General features: G+C 43.6%; 1 protein-coding gene across 2 annotated transcripts in view; it reads right to left on the bottom strand.

Moving 5' to 3' along the window:
• LOC147605117 (beta-glucosidase 4-like) overlaps window positions 1-24,366 on the bottom strand; it is a 78,945-nt gene that overhangs the window by 5,623 nt on the left and 48,956 nt on the right. For both annotated transcript variants that reach the window (XM_086793698.1, XM_086793697.1), the window contains exons 8-11: window positions 14,094-14,209; window positions 12,869-13,089; window positions 10,691-10,722; window positions 10,387-10,489 (exon numbers count right to left, since the gene is read on the bottom strand). In XM_086793698.1, the coding sequence (XP_086649824.1) occupies window positions 10,387-10,489; window positions 10,691-10,722; window positions 12,869-13,089; window positions 14,094-14,209 (472 nt within the window). The remainder of the gene's footprint in view (window positions 1-10,386; window positions 10,490-10,690; window positions 10,723-12,868; window positions 13,090-14,093; window positions 14,210-24,366) is intronic.

The raw sequence follows: 24,366 nt of genomic DNA, 5'->3' as shown, positions 1-24,366 counted from the left end.
AACAAATTGACCCATTGTCAGTGATCACTTGCACTACATTCTCAAGGCCAAGCTCCAGCATTGCCTGGCACAAATGTTGCCATATACATTTCTTTTCCTCGTGCCTGTCCAACCATCACACATAATATTGTACCATATTTTTGCTAGGTTGCCTTCCAAGGCTTCATCTCAAGATCCACATCTCTTTCTCCCTCCTCAAGTGTGTTGTGTGCACAAACTCATAAGATGGGTGCTCCCACTTTTACCCAATGCGGCTAATAGCTTTCATAGCCTTCCTCTCACGAGGGGTATGCAGACAAACAACTTTGTTGATTCACGAGTGGCCTCAATGCTTGCCTTCTTCAAAGAAAGCATGGTGGACAAGGAGGAAGACATGTGGGTTCAAGGGACGGAGGTAGAACCAATAACAGTTGTGTTGGAACTAGCAACTCTGTCTGACTGCATATCTATATCATCTTCTAACCTAGCTCTTTTGGACACATCCCCTATATCCTTCTGCAAATCATCACTACCCCCAATTCCCTTCAATGCTTCTTGCTTTCTTCCATTGCTTGAGAGTCTTTAAGGTCTTGAGGCACTTTGTCACAATGTCTTTCCCTTTAATCCAGAAAAATGGACCTTTATCATGTTAATGGATCCACCAACTACGATCTTGTCACAGATTCTACATTTTCGTTTCTCTTTGCGTAAACCCCTGTATTTGGGAGTTGCATGGTCTGAGGAATCTTGCAGAATAGGGGAGATTTGGGGCAGCCTCATTAAAAATGGTCAAAATTCAAGATTTAAAATTTGCCTAGAATTAGGAAAAAAAGAAAAAGAAAAAATTGAAGCTAGGCCTGAGGCTGATCGAAGGCACAAATTCCAAGTAAAAATCAGTCTTAAGCAAAAACTGCGTATTGTTTTGAAAACTTTACACAAACAATTTTTTCCCCCTCTGGTCAATGTGGGTCACTACCTAAAAAAGACCCTTTTTTTAAGGTGAAAAACTTAACTTGAAACATTCAAAACAGTGCAACGTTTGAAACACGTTACAAAATGTTCCCACGCAGACAAATTTCAAACATTGCAAACATTTCAAACGTTTCCAACTAGTTTTTTTAACTTTTGTTAAAGATAAAATAAAATGTCTTTTTTAGTGACTAGCATTGACTAGAGGGGAAAAAAACATAGCTGCACAATTTTTGAAATAGTATGTTGTATTTCCCGACACTACCAATGATTGGTTTTTGCACCCCTCATTTTTAAGCTGATTTCATATTTTGAAATTTGAGCACCGTAAATCTCTCCATTTCTACAAAATGCCTCGAGCTAGGGATTGTCACCATTTGGCTACCCAACTAGTCCACCCGTGCTTTCTCATTACGTATGTACATTGGACTGGCGTCTATGGCAATTATATATCCCAGGGATTGATGCCACTCATGTGATATTGTGGACTAAGCTTTCCGTTAGGACTTGTGTTTGTGTACATGCCTAGAAATGCCTGGAGGATTGGTGTTCCATTGCGTCTCGTACCTCGTGTACTTGCCCCGAACACGTCTATTTCAGTACAGTCTCATGAACGGGGATCGTCCATACCAATGTTGCATTGCATAGCATCTTTATGTGCTTGCCTACAATTGAATTTGCATGCTATTTTCATGCTTGCTTGACCAATGTGTAGTTTCGTATATTGGGACACCCGCTCGTGAACTGTGCGTGTGAAACTATCTGCTGATATGGTTATGTGGCATGTGACACGTGGTAAGTATTGGTCAAAACCTAGCCTTAGGAACTAGCATTACTTTATAAGTGAGTGTACACACACTTCATTAAGTTTTGCGCACCAAAACTCACTTATAAATTATGACCAACCCTATGTTCGCACACACTGATATCCCGAGGTAGACAAAGCTTAATGCCCACCGCCCAGTTTGTACAAAGAGAGCAACCAGCCATGTGTCCATCCCAAATTGCACCACAAGTCACTTTTCCTCTCTATCTGACACCTAGGGTGGACATCTCATCATCTCTCTCTAGAACTTGTCGCCCTTCTATATGAGGCTCCTTTGGCTGTATTTTCTACACTCTCCTTCCCAACTCCATATCCAAGCTTGCTAGTGTGTTTTCCAAGCTTCCAAGAGTGTTTCCAAGTGGTATTCACTCTCCTATACACACCCAATGACTGAAATTCAACAAAACAGTCCTTTCTTTTGTTGTAATTTTTGGTCTTGTGGCTGAAAACCCTAATTTCAACCTTCCTTTCTCACATAGGGGAAGCTTTCCCAAGATTCCCTTCATCCACTTGAAGACTTTTGTCATGAAGGATCACGACAAATTGAAGATTTCAACACTCCAAATGCTTCCATCGCAAAGACTTCCGCTATCATCGACTCTACTTGCAATCGGTAAGCTTTAATGCTCAATTATGGAAGCAAGTAGCAGGAGGTATCAGCATATATGCTATGAGTTATGTCACATATGCTGAGTAGTGCCACATGTGAACATGTGGCTAACCAAGGACGCCTTCGACGCCAGCTGCAAGTTTACATGAGCGCTCCCCCCTGCTCGCCTGATGTGCTGTATGCCTACTCGCCTGTGCTGTCCACCTACAGCTCCCACCACCTATTGCATCTCTACACAAGCGCCCACAGAGCAGCCCACCCGCACGTGCAGCTCCCACATGCGCCGCCACAGTCTCCTGAACTGGCCAGCATCTCCCGCTTACTGAATCTGTACGGAGGGTCAGATCCAGTTCCTGCTGAGAAGTTGCAATCTCTGTAAAATCAGTCCATACAGGTAACTGATTTCTTTTTTGGTTCAAATCAAGGGGCTTTGGTACATTTCTTGCTTCATTGCAAAAACCAAGTGCAGGCAACACGGCATGGCAACATTTGGCTGCAAAATTCAAGGAAATTTTGGGAATTTTCAGAATTTGCACAATTGCATTTACAGGAGACAAAAAATTGGTACTTTTGTGAAATCATTGCTTAATCGCAAAATTGAAGCTCATTGGTACACAGATTTTTGGGGCTTTTGTCAATTATGTGCAATTGACACATAAATTAGCCCATTGGTGCTCAAAAATTAGGGGATTTTCAGCATTGCAGCCTGAAATTTGGAACAGAACATTTGCACAGGACATTGTGGTTGCCTGGCATTGCACTCCGGTGCGTTTGGGATTTTGCTTGCAGGTGCTTTTTCACAGCATATTTGGTTGCACATGCATCTCCCTTGCAAGAGATTTCAGCACATGGCTGGAAATACGACCGATATATTCGGGGTTTTGTCCCAAGAGGACAAATTAGATGGTAGTAATTACTCCCTATGGAGTTTCATGGTCCGAAATCTACTTGTGGCCAAAGGATTATGGAGTTATGTGTCAGGTGAAGATGTACGCCCCGTTGACATAGCACCTAACACGCCTGGCCGTGGTGCTCAACAAACAGCAGTACCCACTCCTCCCTCACAAGAGGGAAGAGATGGGATACTCGAGATGCCCAAGCGATGGCTTTGATTGCTTTGTCAGTAAAGCAATCAATCATACCGCATATTCGGTCTTGCAAGACCTCACGGAAAGTTTGGGATGTACTTGAAACCATGTATCAAGCAAAGAATGAGGCTAAGGTTACATTTCTCAAGAAAGAGCTTGAGAACTTGGAAATGAATGAAGGTGATAGTATGGCTGATCATCTTACGAAGATCCAGGATCTTCGGGAATGATGAGGTTACTTCCAAAAAGGAGTTGGTTTCCAGAACACTATCATCTTTGCCAAAAACCTACTTGAATTTCCATACATCGCTCACTCTATCTATGTGGGGTAACGCTCAATCAATCTTGTTTGAAGAGTTGGTTGATTTGTTGCTACAGGAGGAGCAGAATCGTAAGAACAAATCTTCCAGCATGCGTGGTGATGGGGCTTTTGCTGCCCAAGACAAGGGCAAGGGAAAAGCCAAACACAGCTTTCAGCCAAAGGCTGATTCTGAACAGCCTTCACAAAAGGCTAAAAATAAAGCAGGCAAGCCCAAAAAGATTGAAAACCATCACGCCATATGAGGCCTGGCACGAAAGGAAACTTAAAGTTGATCACTTTAGAGTTTTTGGTTGTATAGCATATGCACATGTACCTCAGCAGTTGAGAGGAAAGCTTGATGACGATACAGCTAAGTGCATATTTGTCGGTTATAGCAATGGTAGTAAAGGCTACCGTCTCTTTAATCCTTCCACACAAAGGGTTTTAGACAGCAGAGATGTATTTGCTAAAAACTCAGACCAGCCATTGGCTGAATTTTTTGGACAGCCACCTTCGGGCCCACATAACATGTTTGAAGGACTTCTCCCGTTGGGAATTGATGGCTAAACAAATCAGCCATCAACTTTGCCCGATGGCCAACATTTGAGTACTCAAAATCAGCCCATGAAAGAGCTCATTACACCTCAAAACGTGGAAGAAGCATTGGAGCAAGAGCAGACAGCAACGGAGGAGGCTAGAGTTGTGCCTTGTTGGCTACTCCGTACTTTACAAGAGAGCAAACTTTCAGCTCCACTTGGTAGCAGGACACGGGCTGGTTCACGTAATGCAAGAGAGCACGCAGATGTTGCTTGCATGAGTACACTTTGTGATGCAGATGAGCCAGATTCATTTGAAGAGGCTCATGAGGATGAGCATTGGATGCAAGCCATGCAAAATGAGATGGATTCTATCCATAAAAACAGCACTTGGGATTTGATAGACTTGCCTCCTAGCAAGAAGCCCATTGGCACAAGGTGGGTTAACAAGTTAAAAAGAAAGTCTGATGGTACCATTGACAAGTACAAGGCCAAGCTAGTAGCCAAAGGATATGCCTAGCAAAAAGGCATTGATTATGATGAGACTTTCGCACCTACTTCTCGTATGGCCACACTTAGATGTGTTGTTGCATTGGCTTCCCATCATGGATGGAAAGTACATCAATTGGACATAAAATCAGCTTTTCTCAATGGGGATTTGCAGGAAGAAGTGTATGTAAATCAGCCCATTGGTTTTGTGATGCATGGCCATGAAAACAAAGTATGCAAGCTTCGAAAAGCACTTTATGGTCTCAAACAAGCTCCTCGAGCTTGGTATGAGAAGATACATACTTATTTGACCACGCAGGAATTTTGCAATAGTCCAATGGAGAGCACCCTCTATGAGGAGGATCATGGCATTTTGATTATGCTCATTCTTTATGTAGATGACATGTTGCTAACTGGGAATGATAGCGAGAAAATTTCAGCATTCAAAGCTGAGTTGCAAACGTCATTTGAGATGACAGATTTGGGATTGTTGCATTATTATTTGGGCATCCAATTTGTGCATACAGATGTGGCGATTTATGTACACCAATCAAACTACATTCAAAAGCTGTTGCACAAGTTTGGGTTTCAAGATTGTAAGTCCATCTCTACTCCTCTGGAGCCAACGCTGAAATTGAGCATGTATGATATTGGAGAGCCTTTTGATATGAGTGTTTACAACCAAGCAGTGGGCTGCCTCATATATTTATGCAACACACAGATACTCAGTTTGGAGTTTCCCAGTGTAATGGCAATGAAGCGGATCTTCCGCTATCTTCAAGACTCCCTGGATCTTGCGTTGGTGTATCCCAAGGGGAGCAGCTTGCAGTTACATGCTTACAGTGATTCGGATTGGGCTGGAGACTATGATACACGGCAATCCACCAGTGGGAATTGTTTCTTTTTGGGGCATTCATGCATATCATGGCTGAGCAAAAAGCAGCCCACTGTTGCCACATCTACTTGTGAGGTTGAGTACACGGCAGCCTTTACAGCCACAGTAGATTGTGTATGACTGAGGAGATTGATGTCTGATCTTCGTGAGTGTCAGCAGACACCCACCACCATACTCACTAACAGTCAAAGTGCTATAGCCGTGGCACGAAACCCAGTGTTTCATGCACGCACTAAGCACATAGAAATTCATTATCACTATGTCAAAGAGAGGATTCATGTAGGGGAAATCACATTATCTTACTGCTCTACACAAGACAATGTTGCAGATCTGTTCACGAAGGTGTCGCCTCAAGAGAAGTTTGAAGCTTTCCGCAAAGCTTTAGGCTTACTCTCCTCCAGAGAGTGATCTGCTGCCGACCTTGTACAGGTTCACATTGCCACTATAGTATTGGCATATATGCTATGAGTTATGTCACATATGCTATGAGTAGTGCCACATATGAACATGGGCTAACCAAGGACACTTTTCTCCCTTTGGATTTTTCCCCTTGGATATTAGGTGTGAGAGGACACCACACTTATTGTATTATGATATTGTGGAGTCAACTTCCTTGCTCCACACATTCTATGCATCCTCTTTGTGTGAGCATCAATCACCATCTCTCTTACTCTCTTTGTACTTGTTGTTGTACTTAGTGTGTCTCTATTTCTGTGCAAACCCTAACCCTAACAGGAGGGAGGAGCAAGACTCCTTATTCACATACCCTATGTAGTGTTCTCTTGTCGTACGTACTCTCTTGTAAATTGTTTCAGGCTTCAGCCATGTGTTGGTGGAAAAATAGAGAGAAGATGGTAGAGAACATGGGCACTTGAGAGAGTGGTGTGAGTTGCAAATCTTCACCAACAACCATATTGTTTGCGATACTATATTCATATGCATTGGTATGGAAATCTAGTCAGAAATGCCCATAACACTATGTACTTGATTCTCCCAAGATTAATATATAGAAAGGAAGAGAACATTTCAATTGGAATTACAACCCAACTACAAATGTATCCGGGTCAAACCTTACAGCAACTAATCACAGCCACCACTGCCACACCGAGCAATTGGAACTCAAGTTGAGTCGATCCAATAAGGCTGAACCCTCATTCCAAGGCAAAGAGAGGACTGTCCAAAACCTGCAACATAATGGACAGCCACCTAAAAGAGCCAAAACCAAGATAAAAATGCTCCAGGGGAAATGCTTTACTTGTGGTAGCACTGAGAATATTGCAAATGCATGCCCGAACAAGAAGAAGGATGATAATGCGAATGTCTCAAAGCCCAATGTGCATATGGTTCCAGATATGCAAGGCAACACTTGACATGATAGCAAAAGATAGAGTTGTATGTAAAGCTTCGAGACAGCTTAAGGATTAACCCGCTTTGTTCATGTTTGATGATTGTGCAACTGAGAACGTCATATCTGCACGGATGACAGTTGCTTTTGGTATTGAAGTGGGAGACATGGGTCCTCAAACTGAAGCACGGGCTGCCTTTGTTGGTAGAGAAGTGCAGGTTATGTCAATTATTGGCAAGTTGCGCATACACATTCAAGGCTATGTAGATCATGAAAACTTCCTTGTAGCGCCTTTAAATGGTTGTGATGTATTGCTTGGAAAGCCTTAGCACACGCGCATTGATCCGCGCAAGCCTTACAAGACCACAGAATCACCTTCATGCATAAAGGCCAAGAGCATGTGATTGATGCTGGTGAAGAGAATGGTACTATCTCCATTGTATCCCATGTACAAATCAAGAAAGTAATGAAAAAGAGGATTTTTGCTTACTTAATTTTTGTACAAGATCATGTTCAAGAAACTAATGTGCATGTAGACACTCATAGTAATGATAGGCTGAAATTCTTACAAGAGTACAATGATTGTTTTCTTGATGAGTTTCCACCCGTACGACCAGAAGATCATCGCATTGATCTTGTGTCGGGTATCTCACTACCTAATAAGCCAGCCTATCGTGTGAGTGCATCCCAAAGAGAGGAGATCATGAAGCAGGTAAATAAGCTTCTTGAGAAGGGTTTGGATCAACCAAGCTCTTCACCACATTGTTCACATGTCCTCTTGGTTCAAGAGAAGGATGGATCTTTTCGTATGTGTGTGGCTTATAGAGCTTTGAATTAGCTAACCATCAAGAATCGGTTTCTAATCCCACGCATAGATGACAAGTTAGATGGATCAACATGTTTTAGCTGAATTGATCTCAAGAGTGGGTATCATCAAGTGTGTGTGGTACCTAAGGATATACATAAAACTGCTTTCAAGATAGCATTTAGGCTTTATGAGTATCTTGTTATGCCTTGTGGTCTTACGAATGTCCTAGCTACATTCAATAGAATGATTATTCGCATGTTCCGTGGGTACAAGAAATTTACAAGTGTCTTCTTTCATGACATCCTAGTCTTCTCGAAGAGCATAGAGCTCATTTGGCTATTGTTTTTGAAGAACTCCGTAAGCATAAACTCTTCATAAATGCAAAGAAGAGAGAGTTATTCTTGTCAAAGATACTATCTTGGGCATATGGTGTCCAAAGATGAAGTGCGGATAGATCCTACAAAGATTAATGCAATTCGGAATTGGCCTAAATTGAGATCGATGCATGAGATCTGTAATTTTCTTGAATTATGCTCTTACCCCGCAAGTTCATTCAGCACTTTGCATGGATTACTTCTCCTTTTCATGACTTGACAAAGAAGAAGGCTGTATTCAAATGGACTGATGTAGAGAGAGATGCATTCCCCAAATTGAAAGATGCAACTACACATGGTCCAGTGTTGATCATTCCGGATTTACAAAAGCCCGTCAATGTGAAATGTGATGCATTTGGAAATTGCATAAGAGCTGTCCTTAATCAAGAGGGACATATTGTGGCTTATGAAAGCCGTAGATTGCATGATGCGGAGCTCTCTCTTGGCATTTATGAGAAAGAGCTCTTGGCTGTAATTCATGCACTAACCATATGGAAACTTTACCTTCTTGGGACTGATTTCACTGTGAAGACAAATCACCAGAGTTTGAGGTATTTTCTTACCCAAACTAAATTGTTAGAAAGGCATATGAGGATGGTCAATTTCCTCTATGTTCTATTTTCAGATCTTGCATACTCCACGAAAGAAGAATGTAGTGGCAGATGCATCGTTAGGAAAGCCGTATGTAGCAGTTGTCTCCATTGCCTCTCATGGAGACTTGTCTGCCATGCATGATTTGTATCATACGAATGTTGATTTTGCCACTATTTTGACTAATTTGATGGCTGATCATGCACATGCCTCATATGTGATCAAAGAGGGTTTATCTTATGAAAGATAATAGCCTATGTGTGGTTTCTGACATGAGACAAAAGGTTTTACCATGCTCTTCCATATGCTGGTTATAAAGACATAATGCCTGCTATGCACATGATTGAGCAAAACTTCTTTTGGCCAGGTATGCAGAAGGACATAGAGACACATGTACGTATATGTATCACCTGTCAAAAGGTGAAATTTGATAGACAAAAGGCACCCAGCCATTGTCTATTCCCACGCAACCATGGCAAAGCATTCCAATGGATTTCATTATGGACTTGCCACGGACCCAACAAGGTAATGATGCTATTTGAACAAGAGCAAGCTCACTTCTTGTCGATCAAGAAGACCATCAAAGCTGAGCATATGATTAAAATATATCTTGCACAAGTGTTGCCGAAGTCCATTGCAGGAGATAGAGATCCCAGGACTACAAATCTTTTTTGGCGGGCCTTATTTGATAACATGGACACCGAATTGGACTTCTTATCAGCTTATCACACTCAAACGGATGAGCAAAGTGAGGCTGAAAATTTAGCTGTATTGGATCTCTTAAAATGTGCCAGATCAAAAGTCTTCTTGGGAGAAGTACTTACCACTTGTGAAATTTGCATACAACAACACGGTGCATGCATCAACGAGAAAAATCCCATTTGAGAATGTTTATGGTAAGGTGGTTTTGCCACCCATCCTTCGCACAAAGGATGAGATATTTGTAGTTGATGAGTATGTAAGAGACTTGGATATTGTCTTTGCTTAGGTATGGACAGCCATTGCACAGTCACAAGACAAACATAAAAAGACTGCCGATAAGCATAGAAGATAATTTAATGTCAAAGAGAATGATTGGGTATTGCTGAAATTCGAGAAGCAAGACTTGCAAATAGCCGCTCTCTACTTTGCTGCTTTCACTTGGGCATGTGCAATGAAGGGACCCTCCACCCCCTTCCCCTCAAAAAGGGAAAAAAAAAAAGAAGGGGGGGGGTGGGGGGGGGGAGGGGGGTGGGGCGGGGGGAGGTGCGTTGGAAATAGAATCTTTAAAAAAAAACTTTAGAAAAGACACTTCATTGGCATCTTCAAAAGAAACACTTACAATTGATGAGAGGACACTGCTACATAAATAATTTTGTGTAAAAAACATTTGAGAGCGAAAACCTATGTAGGAAAAAAGAGCTGCTATTTTTAAGCTTTACAATTAATGATATACTTTATTATCGTGAGAAAATATCGCTCTCCCCCACATTTGAACGTGTTCGTTTGTTCATGTTATTTTGCTAGCGCCATTAACAACCAGCCATGTCTTCAATTTGCACAACAGAGTATATTTAACTTGATTATAAGGCTTACCATTCTCTGTTACATAAATGGGAGGCTTGTTATATCGTTGTGATATCCACAACAGCTCCTTTTTGAGGCCCCATGGGACAATATATAGCCAATCAGATGCAGCCTGAATAAAAAACAGTTATAAGAAATAGCAGTGAAACTAAATGTGAAGTGCAGAGCAAACGATCAAGGTAGCAAACTGCTAATCACAAAAGCACTTAGCTTAAGTGCGTTGTTTGTTTTCATATACAAGAAGAAAGGTGCAAGTTAAAGTACGGCTTCTTCATTCAGATAGGACTGAAATTCATTTATGTTGAGAGTGTACCCTTTCTCCAATTGGTTCTCCATCCACCTCATCTGCACACGGGCATGTGCCTATTAGAACACAAAACTGCACCAATATCCCCATACACATGCAGTAAAAGTTGATATATATTCCGCTTTGAATGACATAGATAGAGGATTTTACAAAATGACAAATGCTTTGTTTCATGCATTGCATTTTCTTGGACAAGAAAAGTGAGAACTGGCAAAAATTTCCAACTTTCAATATTATCTAGATAAGTTAGCCACCACACGCTTCTTACTTGGGGTGACGAAGCCAATTCTTTTAAATGATGAATAGCCACATATGAAGTGGAGTTTCTAAAATTAGGTGCTGCTGTCATCTTTTAGACAAGATAGCTCATCCATAGCAGCATAGGGCCCTGCTCGGATATTCTTAGCCCCAATTCAAGAAAGGAATGATTGCCCTCTTATAGAGCATCAAACGCATAAAAAAGAGTTTCGCTTTGCTCAGACAATAACCCAAAGGAATCCTTAACTGCACATGTGAGACTACTGGTGCTCAGTTTTCAGTGAATTGATACACAAGATCACTGCTATGATTTGTGCAGTGTTTCCAACCCTTTCACATTTTGACCATGTAAGTTCAATAGCTTAAAAGTTTCTCACTTGGGCTTTCTTTTGAATCACGTCCACAAGTCCCTCCTAACACAGAAGTGTTCATTATTCTAAAATTCTGAAGTGTGCTTTACGGTATACAATCACAGTGCTACATCCAGAGTTCAAGCAGATACTTTGGATTAGCTGATCAAAAAGTAGGTTTGATTATGCATCCAAACGAGAATAACACTATAGGGGCATTGCACTTGATTAAATAAAAACCATAGGATGTTAAATTGAGATAAGTCAAAGAATTTATTTATAAAAGAACTGCAACCTTATTTTACTTCATTATCCATAGTATTGTCTCCATGCCATCCCTATTCATGTTCTTAATGCCCAATGTGCAATTTCAAGCAGATAAGTGCATGGCCATTCACCCCTCATAGCCAAACGCACCAAGTTTTTATTATTTCTTCCAATTTAGAAAAACTCATCCACAACCCTAGACCCCAAAAAATTGAGGAACAAAGTCACACACAAGATGAATTGAAGGCTTTACTCAGAAACAAAAGGTTGCAACCTTATTTCACTCATTATGCATAGTGGTGACTACAAGCCTTTGCAACTCCTGTTGTCAATGCTGCCCAATATTATGTGCAGGTCAAGCACATGAATGCATATACAATTCTTCGTAATGATACTAACCCGTTGAGTTTTCAATACTTCTCCACAAAAGGAAAAGCTTAAGATCAGATTACTTATTTCACCTTCCTCAATTTAAGTACACTTTTAGATAGCTGTTACTTGTGCAAACTACCATTTTAGCAACACCATCGTGGAAATGATCAGTTTCACCATCCTGTGGGAGATCTGGACATCTAGAAATGAGCTGTTGTATACTGGGAAGGGCACACAAAGGTAGATATGATGCAGATTAAGGCCACATGCAGGGTAAACTGTGAGGTGTTTAAACTTTATGCAAACAAATAATATAAATAACTCCAGCTATGATATATTGATAGACAGGTTATCACTCTCTGCTGGATTTGGTCAAAGTGTATTACAGGTTTATAATGCTATGGTTTAGATCCCCACTCCCATGAAATAGGGTCACATGTAACTCTCAGCTGATGCTGTGGCAATTTTTGTTTGTACAGGTTGAGGTCTCTTCATTGGAGCCAGGATGCTGCTGCTGTTTATTGGTTCAAATGGTAATAAGTTTTTTGTGTTGACTAGCCTCATCTGAGGAGCTATATGCATTATGTCCTTTAGCCTTTTACTAATATATATTATTATTATCCTTATAATTCTTATTATTATTATCAGTAAGAACAAAACAAAACAAAAAGAATATTAGCTGCAATTTTGAAAGACGACCAATGACCTCGACCGTTTAATCATTGTGGCTTCTGAACAAAATGCTAGATGAGATTAAATGATCTTCAAAACCAATCTAGAAATAGGCTGCAAGGACAAAACAGATGATGTTTGTGGATTAAAGCTTCAACTACCTTCAGTTTTATCAACATTCTTTGTACATTACAAAGAAAAAGCACTACCATATACTGCAATCATCAATTCAGCGCAACAACAGTTCAAACATTCAGTTACTTACGTAATCGTAAAATTTGTTGATCATCTAAGTAGTCGCATTGATTCTGATTCTTCTCCTTACTGGCTGAAGTAACATATCGTGTAGAATAGTGGTTAATCCCAACAAAGTCTAGCGAGCCTTGCAGCATCGTAACCTCATCTGTAGTAAAGCAGGGAAGCCGATTGCCAACTTCTTTACGCATTACAGAGGGATAGTCACCAAAAAACAATGGATCCAGAAACCTGTAGAGCTCTCTGTTAGTCTTTTGCCAGCAAATCCCACAAGTTTTATCTTCTTCTGAAGAGTTATGAACCCCTTCCTGGGTCTTTTTCCAAATGCAAAATGCAAATCCTCCTCTAGTTGTCTGCACAAATCGTTTGTTTCTAGCCCTGATAACTGTTTTAACGAGTTGGAGGTTGATCAAATTGAAAACAGTCTCAACGGACAAACATTCATTGACACAACATAACATGCGTGGAATTCCTTTCAACAAAAATAAGCTCTTTTCATAGTACAATAGCAGGGTGTGTGCTATGTAGTTCCACCGTCAACATAGTGTGAGCAAGAAAAATGCAAATAAGTGAGCAGGCCAACATACACCACCTTTTGTGACACTCACTAATGAATGTGCAAAAAGTCATTTAGTAAAGACAAAAGGAGAACAGACAGTTTTTTGGAATCTCATGTAATCACCATGTAAAGTTGCTAAGGTTTAGAACTACAGATCCACTGATAATCAGAAATATTATTCAAGGCAGAAAAAGTAAATGTCCTTTTCATGAAATTAGGAAAAGTAGCTCAAGGTAAAGGCTTTTATTAGTGGAATTTGATATCCGCCACACGATTATCTTCTCTTATTCCTTAGCATATTGTAGAAAACAGAAACATGATTGTAAATGTTTGTCGTAAAGGTTATTACATTTCGTAGGTCATACTTACTCAAACGGATAGCACAAAATGGACTGCTTTATTGAGCATTACTTGGTTCAGCTTGCAGAAACAAAAGCACCTTTTAAATAGAAGATTTATATCCAGTACTGAAGATGATGTACAAAAGAAAAACATGCTGATTTAGTGACTTCCTTTTAAAATGTGTTATCCTTGGCAGCTTCAATATTCTCTCATGATGTTAAGCATTCAGATAATGTGAGCCATGAAAACACACACTGAAACTTGTTGAGAACTGAAAGTCCTCCACCATGGAGCGCTGTCATGAACAAGGAGCACTTGAATTGAATCAGCTTACCAGCCAAGCTGAAATTCAAGGCGCCTCTGAGCAGCATCCTTGTCAGACAATGTGTTTGTCAATGGCTCTGCCCATTCACAATCAACTGTAATGCCTATTTCTCCACCCTGTTTTGCCTGCAGTTAGCAAATTACTTTTCACTGTCAATCCCCCAGCAAAGCTATATACAAAAACTTCAAGGAAATTTTTACCTACAAATGTTGGGACATGAAGAGTGGAAGAAAGTATCTCAGCGTAAGTATTCTACAAAAACTTCAAGGCAATTTTTATCTACAGATGCTACGATATGAAGAGTGGAAGAAAGTATCTCATCTTAAGAGTTCTCTTTTCCCTATCCTTACAGGATGTGCATTGGTTGGAGGGACTTATCGAAAACCATGATAGTATGATACCAACCGGATGCCTAGAAATACTAATCACCTAAACAACAAGGTCTCCATTTATTGCAGCTAGTGCCATTGCATGGCACAAGGTGTGGCATGGCTTGAGACAGAAATGACTAAGCTATGCACGAAAAAAAATGACAATGGTAACCAATCATGTGAAATGACTGCAACCTTAGACACTCCCTTGCAGCAAGAGGTTCAAATGGGAGAGGGATTCAACGTCAAGGCTCTAAAAGACTTTTGGAAGCCTTTCAGCATAAAGTTGCCGTGCACCTTAGAGGTGCTCACAGAAGGATTATACAAGTTGACTCAAGTCATAACATACTCACAAGAAACCTTTCATTCATTCCAAAATTTTGAGGTTTCGACCCTTGCATGTCGAAAGTTTCATTCTTTGTAGTGGAAATGAGACAATATTTTGGGTACATATAAATAACCAGGTACATGTATGTGTATGTTTATTACGTGTAGATAGCATATCAGAGAGATGATTTAAGATTAAAAATATACACCATCACAAAATCTGGTCTGTTTGTTGGGTTAGACCTTCAAAATGCACACATTATTATTTTGGAAAGAAAAAATGGACCACTAGAATATCAAAAGGGAAAAAGCTCACAAAAGAAGGAAGACTTAGCTGAAAAGATATGTTGGAACAAAGAAAGAAATTAAGAATATAAGGTGAAGAGGTTGCACAAAAAAGGAGAAGACTATAAAAGAGAGGGCAGAGAGCAGAAGATGGTAGAAAAGAACAAAGAGGAGAGAAAAACGAGGGACTGAAAAGAAGAAAAGAAAAGAGAAAAGGGATCCATAGGTGACCACAGGCCCTTTTTTTCTTTTTTACTAGAGGGAAATGAAAACTATGACATTCAAAAACCTGTTAAGTCGACCCATTTCATGTTATCTTGTAGCATTCTGAAAAAAAACACTTTATCTGTTCCTGGAGTACTGGTATGACGGAAACATATTCATCAACAAGTTTTGATCAGGTCTTGAAACTTTTCGAGTTTTTTCTAAGATATAAATTGCAAGAGGGGGTACTGAAATGGAATAAAACAGGTTTTGACCACGAGAAGCAATTCTTGTTGACTGATTTCTAGATGAAAAGCCTGCCAAGGTCTCAAGGCCACCTGAAACTAACCCTAACCCTTTTCATACACTAGATGTTCGGAATCCCGCAGGAAAACTGTTATGTTCTCAGTAGAAACTGGTTGGAGATTGCCTAAAGTAAAAGCTAAGGAACCGGTGAATTACAGACTATTGGCATCATTGGTCAAAACTGCAAGAATTGGTATTGGAATCCTGCTCCAAGTTTCATGCATAGCCAGGGTTAGATATTACAGATTTTTAAAGGATTTCCTATTTGAGATCTACATTGGACCCAACACACAGGTTGGATTTATCAGCAACCATTGCAATCTCATTTTTATCTCCACGAGGTTACTGTTCATGAAGGAGATGATGTATCACATTTTTTTTTATAATTGCTTAAACAATCTGTTCACCCCACCCCACTCCCCAAGGGGGTGGGAAAAAAGATCCTTCTATTAGTTATATGAAAACCAGCCAACAGGCTGAATTACATGCTCAGAGCCTCCAAAAGAGAAAAAAAACATTGGGGAGGGCAGTTCCCTCCATGGCTGGTCGCTCTCGAAAGGAACTACCTCATACAAGGGAGGGAAGCCAAACCAGTGGCTTGTAGTGCCAAGTGAGGTCACACTGGCACTGTCCGAGAGGAAGGGCCCTGCTGCCAGATGCGTAGGAAGGCCTCTCGACATTTCCGCATGCGGTCCGAATCTCCCTATAGCTTCCCCCACTGGCCGCGGACAGATTCGCAGCCAGCCTCCTTCGAGCTTAGGACCACCTCAGACCGGCTCTTCAGCAATCCTCCCCAGCTTCAACAAAGGAGCGCCTCCGACAGCCCTTGATATGGAACCCTCTCGTCCAGTTACCCAATGGTCACATGCTGGGTGCCCGTCCACACGTATCTTGGGGAGCTCTGAGCATGGGCCCAGCACAGTCCCTTGGGGATTGGTTACTCTTCACACAGCTTCCTCTAGAGGCCCAAGAGAGGAGCCTCACTGGGATACTGTAGCTCGCGGCGGTTGCCCGGGGGACTAGGGCCTTTGACACACTTGTCGATACCATGAAAGCATATTAAAACATTTAATCATGGCCACAGCCTTAACACATATCCATCATCACTTTGCATAAAACATAAAAGCTGGACAAAATATCCACAAATGCTGAAAATGGAGCTTGCACGTGTGACACCGCATAGAGGCCGGAATGGGCCGACCCCCCCCTTGGAGTATTTTATTACCCAAGGAGAATAATATCATGTACAAGCTTTGAGGGCCTTACTCTCCCCACGGGAGACGCCAGATTATCCCTATACAAATGCCATAACACAGCCCAACACAAGGCTACCAAGCCGGAACATAGGCTGTAGAAATGCCGAGCCAACAATATAATCCGTATACCTCCGTGTGGGTACTGATTCTTCCCCAAAAACCACGGGTCTTCATGCAATAGAGCTGGTACATCAAGTACAACTCTCCATTCAGCCGGTACAACAAGTACAATGGCTGGTACAACCGGTACGATGGCTGGTGCAGCAAGTACAAATGTTGGTATAGCAGGTGCAATGACTGGTACATCAGGTACAGTGGCTGGTACAGCCGGTACGATGGCTGGTACAGCAGGTACAATGGCTGGTACAGTAGGTACAATGGCTGGTACAGCCGGTATGATGGCTGGTATAGCAAGTACAGCAAGTACAAATGCTGGTGCAACAAGTACAATGGCTAGAAATCATAATAAATGATTAAATACCCTTGCCTTCAGTATTTCTTCGCGATGGAAGCCTCCAAAACAATCCCCAATAGCCGGTATTCTTCATGGGCAGCCTTCAAGAGAGAGAGAAAGAGAGTAGCCATCATTAGGGCAGCCTTCAACGGTGGTAGAGGCTAGTGTGCAGCAAGAGAGCCTTCATTAATGAAGAGAGAGGGCTCCAATTTATAGATTTGGGCCTCCCATGAGCTAAAATGGCAAGAGAAGGCTACGATGACAAGTGGAGAGCCACACAATAGCTGAAGTGACAAGAGTGAGGCCACTTGTCTCACTTTGATCCACTTTCTAACAAATGTCAGGCCACTTGTCTCACTTTGGTCCACCTCCTTGCCACATGTCCCAATCTAAGAGATGGGTCCTTCCATAAACTTTATCTCTAAAAATATCCCAACTGGTAGACATTCTGTCATAGGCACTTTGCCAACTCTTGGTATCTGCTCAATTCCAGATGCAATGACGCGAACAGAATTTCCATCGGAGTCGGGCCAAAAATAGCAACTCTCCTAAATTTTAGGAGTGTGGTCCTTTGTATTCTAGGATAATCCCCCATTCCCAAAGCTTGTACTTTCCAAATATTTAGACATCCTGGAGTCCACCAGACCCCTTTCATACTGGGAAATGTCCAGGTTGGTGACATCCTCTCCAGCTTCTTAAAAGTTGTCCGCAACTTTAAGCTTCAAGCCATATATTCAAGATATAATCATGTCCGATCGATTGGGCAAGACGAGACAGTCTCAAAAATCCAGTATAACTGAAGAATCCATGTCCCAAAGAAATGGGCGAGACTAAATAAGTCTCCATAATACCAATATCAAAATCATGTCCCAAGATAAATGGGCGAGACAAAAAACAGTCCCATAAGTCCAGATATCATAATCATGTCCCAAGTAAATGGGCGAGACAAATCAGTCCCATAAGTCCAGATATCATAATCCATGTCCCAAGTAAATGGGCGAGACAAAACAGTCCCATAAGTCCAGATATCATAATCCATGTCTCAAGTAAATGGGCGAGACAAAATACGTCTCCTCCCAACAAGACATCGGTCCACATGACCCTTGGCATAGACATAAGTCCCGTCATGTCCACTTTACTACTTGCACTCCGTGTTGGTACTCTAACCACACACCTTGGATGAGAGGTGGGCTCAAGTAACAAGATAAAACAATCACTCGCCGCAAGCATAGATAACCTGGTGTTCCATAAGCATTTCTGCTACACATAGTTTATAGGCACTTCGGCCACAATAAGTGCCCATGTTCCCTTCCATCTGCTCTCTATTGTTCCACCCTCACATGGTAGAAACAATCTTCAAGAGAGCACGTAGGACAAGAGAACACTACACAGGGTATGTGAACCATGAGTTTCATAAGTCCAATGCATCCCAAATAAAGGGAGCCAAAAAGAATAATCCATCCCAGTAAAAGGGGAGCCATAAACATAATCCATAAACCTGAGGATGGATCCAAATCCCTAGAAAAGAAGTCCAGGAATCCATAGACCTGTATACCATAATCCTTGTATACCATAACTCTTACCACATACTCCGTGCTAACCACACAGTTTGGAGTAGAGGTGGACTTTATCCATAAAAGCATCATATCCATGAGATATCCAAAGATTTCTTCTCTATAAACTCGGACAGATTCGTCCATAGAAATTGCTTGTGAAGCCCAATATCTATATAAATCTCGTCCAAGAAAGAAATCTCCATGGATATAATCGATCCCAATAAAGGGAGCCATAAACAATGTTTCCCTGAAACCATCTCAAGGCAAACAACAACACCTTTCTCCTTGCATGGCTATACAAGGGTTAGTGAACATCAAAAACACTTCACAAAACCACCAACTTTGCAAACTCAAAGTATACTTAGCTTTTCTTTGCCAGGTTGGTCATGAAGCCAAAAGAAATATGTCGTCACCATATCCTTAAGATATCCTGAGATATATCTTCATATAGCTTGCATGTACGCTTGATAATATAATCCACAATATCCATATGGAAAGAGTGCTAAACGTGTGCACATAAAGCCAACTCCATGTCCACCTCCTTGCCACATGTCCCAATCTAAGAGATGGGTCCTTCCATAAACTTTATCTCTAAAAATATCCCAACTGGTAGACATTCTGTCATAGGCACTTTGCCAACTCTTGGTATCTGCTCAATTCCAGATGTAATGACGCGAACAGAATTTCCATCGGAGTCAGGCCAAAAATAGCAACTCTCCTAAATTTTAGGAGTGTGGTCCTTTGTATTCTAGGATAATCCCCCATTCCCAAAGCTTGTACTTTCCAAATATTTAGACATCCTGGAGTCCACCAGACCCCTTTCATACTGGGAAATGTCCAGGCTAGTGACAGATACAAGGCAAGGACAGACTTAGCCTTGACATCGACTCTTCCATCCCCCCCCCCCCCCCCCCCGCGAGTGTCTCACCCCGATCCCGGACCCCCTCCCCCATAGTGGCTAGGAGTGTTTACTAGACATGACATACCCTTGGCAGTGCATGGTGCTCACGAGAGTTCAGCCCTCCTCACTTATTCTATTGGACCTCATGGCAGACTCATCAGAGCAGAACCCCCTTCCAAGGGTCTCAGCAGATGCACTCTGCAGAGAGTGCGGGTGAGTGGTTTCAACGAGCATGGCTGGTGCATCGACTCTCCACCAGCCAAGGTGGCCAGAGAGGGCTTTGGCGGTTATGGTTATGGGAGGGCCACCTGCTCAAGTGCCTTCAGTGGGACCCAAGAGAGTGGACATGGTAGGATCCCTTTGATAGACAGGAGGCTCCCGGCAGCCCCTGCTTTGAGTACACAGCACGGCTAGGCTGTAGGATTCAGATGCCCAAGATTGAGGGCACCCAAGCAGAAGCAGAGCACTGCCAGTCCAAGGGCCTCTCTCCTCAGTTTCTTTCAGATTTCTGGAAGAGGCTGTGGCACAGTTCTCGGCCGCGTAAGATAACCCTCTTTTTGTGGCAGCCAGACCACTGGAGCTTAGCGGTTGACACTTGGTTGGCCATCAGAGGTAGATCAGCAGTCTATTCGAGGTGCAGCCATCTACATCTATTCGAGGTGCAGCCATCTACAGGAGTCCCAGCGTCATTGCCATTGGGTTTCCGGAAGGCTCAGCAGGTTTCACAAAGGATTGTCCACATCTTCACTATGGACCGGGCTCCCCCCCCGCACAGTTACTTGGGGCACAGTTGCTTGGGACACAGTTTCTTAGGCCACCGAGGCTGAAGCAGCCATGGCATATGAGGAGGATTGCAGGGGACCGGCATTGCAGGTTGCTCATCATTGGATCTTGAAAGCTCTAGTTCCGGTTCCCTCTTTAGTTCACTGGACACCAAGCTCCTGCCGAGATGGGAGATTTGTAGCACTATTGCCGCGTGGCATATTTGGCAAGCTTGCTGTAGCCAGGCCACCGAGGGCCACCCCACCCCACTAGCAAAGTCCATCCGGAGCATATGGCTTGATTTCATTCACATCCTCCATGGACACTAAGGGGGAGCTTCAGGGTGGCTCTCATCGCATGCAGAAGCGCCACGAGGTCTTCCTGAGGACTTGGCATCACAGCCCTTTTTTCCACAGACTGACGGTGAGCCCACCTAGCATTATAGACCACTGGTATGGTTGTTCCCCCTCCCTCCTCCTTTGTCCATCATTGGACCCTCTACGGAGTTGAGTATGTACTTAGTCTGCATCGTTGTTCCTTTCGGTAACTAATAGAAGGATCTCAACGAAAAAAACAAAATACTTTTCACACTATTCACCATTTTCCTACTCTCAATGAAAGAATCTCTCATACCTAACACTATCAAGTCATCAGGCTGCTCTAATTTCTTTTCCTTGATTCTCTCCAAAGGTCTATCAATGAATGAACACATGCCACACTTGGGCTTCCCATCTCAAGTTTTTTTTTTTTTCCGAGAAAAGATCCTTTCATTAGTTATAAAAAAACGCCCACTGGGCTACAAAACCCTCTCCTACTCATAAGAAGGCAAAGCAGAAAGCCAATCAAGGCAGCTAGGGAGACTCTCCCTAGGTGCGAAAAAGTACAAATAACAGTACAAATATCTGAGAGGCTATATCATACAATAGGAGGGGGGGAAATCCAAACAGGTGGCCTGTAGTGCCAACAGGGGGTACCCGCATGTAGAGTATAGAAGGGGCCACTATGCCAAGTGGTGTGGAAGGCCTGGCGCGGCAAGATCGCTCGATCCGAGTCGCCCCGGATGCGGTCATACTATCCTCGCAAGGTGTGAATCAACTCCTGCCAAATCCCCGGAACAGTCTCCGCTGGTGGCTCTAGTCTCCCCTCAAAGGCCCTGAAACAACGGGCTCTCCAGGTGAACCATATGGTGAGGCTGCTGAGGAGCTCCCATCATAGATCCCTCTCCTGTGTCCAGCCGGCGGACGAGAAATCCGGTGAAGGAACAAGGCGAGGCTGGCCCCTAATGAATCTGATGGCCTTGCTGTTCTGCTCCGTCTCGTATCCCAGAGCAGGCCCTGACAAAGTCAACCAAGCAACGGCTCCCCACGTATACATGCCCTCTGGAGAGAGGGGGGCCAAAATGCGCAGCATCCTCAGCCAAATCTGTTGCGCCTGTGGACAGTCCCATAGGCAATGTCTCTATGTCTCCAATGGGTGGCCGCATCGGACGCAGGCCGACGGAAGGCCACTGTAAACAAGCCAGGTGCCAACTGCAGAGCCCCTGTGGGCAACCAGCCCCCACTGGAAAGTCGAGATCCTGCGTGCCTGTCGGCTAGCCCAGAGCCTGGTCCAAAAATCCTCCAGGAACTCCTGTGATAGTCCCTGTAGCCGCCAATGCTCCGATGCAGCTGGAGAGACCATCCTCCTCGCAGTCAAAATATGCCTCCCCAACCGAACAGTGTACTGGAAAAAGGTGATCTCTGTGGCCTCGGGGGACGCATAAGGATCATGCCACTCGTACTCGCCAGGGTCCCACTGGAGCCGGGCCAAGAGGCGCGCAACATATGCATATATTCGCCAATTAAAGTCCACACCTGCAGGGTCTGGATCAATATGCCACTTTCGAGAAGCGGCGGCCACTACCTGTATCCTCTGAAAGATGCACTCTGCAACCAAAGGCGACTCCGCCTCCACTCTCTGAAGTCTGCCCTCATCTTGTATCTCATAGTAGAGGCATCTACCATCCTCAGTGCAAGCTCTCACAACAATCAGGATCACAAACTGTGTAAAGGCTCCCATCCACCGTGGGGCCGCTGGCTCGAAAGGCGTGAACCACTCCTCAGTGAGTGCCTCCTGAATGTCATCCCTCATAATCAGCCCCCCTCTGAAGTGACTTAGCCTCTCCGCCTATATCTCCTCCGGGAGACTGCAAAAGGCCTGCCAATCTCCAAAACTGAATGCTAGGCCTGCCGCCAATGGTCCCCAGGCTAGACGAGGCCAAGAACCAAGCATATGACCCTGCTCTGTGCGTACTGCGGGGCTCCAGATGAGCGGCTATCTGGCCCGCTCCTCATCACAAGTGGAAGGTCTCTGAGAAAGCCCAGGTCTCAGTAGCTCCCAAGCTCGCAGGATGCTCAAGGCAAATCTGTCCTCCCATCCTCTACTGAGGCCTGTCCTCCTCATCTCTATGAAGATCCATCGTATCTCAAGTGCCCAAGTGCCCCCTGCTGGGGGAGCTCTAGCCTGCAGCCGCTGAAATAGAAGCTTCTTCCAAGGCTCAACGCCTGGAAGCAGCCCCCGAACAATAAGCTTCCCCAACAAGGCTCTACTCTGATCAGCTGGATCTATAATGCCCAAGCCCCCCCTGGGCCAGCGGAAGAGTAATAACTGCCCAAGCAACCTTAGCCCGGGCCGGCTGACCATCCCGCCCAGACCAAAGAAAGTTCCTGATCAGCCTCTGTACCTAGCTGATGCAAGAGCTCGAGAAGATCCAGCAAGACGTGATGTACCCCACAGTCGCTAAAAGCACCTGATTTGTCACCACCACCCTCCCAGCCAAGGATAGCCGAGCTGTACTCCAATATAAAAGCTTCTTCCGAATGCTCGGAAGAAGCGGGGTGATCTGCTGCTCAAGTGACAAATCAAGTCCAATCTGGCATCCCAGATACCACACTGCTGTGCCAGGAGGAATCCATCTAAAACCCGCGTCTGGGCTCCATGCCGGAGCGGGAGCGCTACTGATCCAAAAAGCCACTGTCTTGCGCCAATTGATCAATGCTCCCGAAGCCACACCAAAAACCTGTAGCGACTGCTCTGCCCTCTGTAGATTGGCCTCCTGGCCATGCAGAAACAATCCCGTGTCATCAGCAAACTCAGAATCGAGCAGGTCCTCACCCCGGACTGGGAGCTGGAGTCCTCTCAAACCAACCTGCTCTGCTGTCAGATACATGCTCATAGCCTCTGCAAAGAAGAGAAAAAGGAACGGGGCGAGAGGGCATCCCTGACGGACTGATCTGGTCAACTCAAAACTCGGCCCCCGTCCTCCTGCCATCAACACCTGGCTACGAGCTGTGGAATATAGAGCCGCCACTCCTCGAATCCAGTCTGGCTCAAAACCCAGGCGAAGCATAGTGCCCTCTAGGAAACCCCAATCGACTCTATCCCATTATTCTAACGTGAAGGACCTCTGCATCTACCATGTGTGGGTGTAGCTTCTGCAAGATCATCCTCTGTATCCTCCATCCTCTCTCTATGAAAAAGAAGTGAGAAATTACATTCTCATTCCAATAAACTCCAATGGCCTGTAGGGGTGTGCAGCAGTGTGCAAAATACTCCCAGCCAATATACAAAGGCATCTGCTCCTGCTCCTGTAAAGGTAAAGAGGATGGCCAAATCAATCTATGTGATTCTCCTCTCGACCCCGCATCCCTGGAATCAACATACCCCTCTCTGCCTTTGTGAGGCCTTCTTCCATGAAACCATAGAAGAGGCTGGTCCTCTTTCCTATGTTGACCACTGCATATATGCACTAGTCTCAATGTTGGAGAAGAGACTATCCCTAGCCAAAACTAAGCCTCCGTCATGAGCTGATGATGAATCCC

This window comes from Cibotium barometz, chromosome 60 (genome assembly GCF_041138505.1).
Source record: "Cibotium barometz isolate CiBa-2024 chromosome 60, ASM4113850v1, whole genome shotgun sequence".
NCBI classification, from domain to species: domain Eukaryota; kingdom Viridiplantae; phylum Streptophyta; class Polypodiopsida; order Cyatheales; family Cibotiaceae; genus Cibotium; species Cibotium barometz.
The sequence above is the reverse complement of the archived record's forward strand: the minus strand, read 5'-3'. Positions and strand labels throughout refer to the sequence as shown.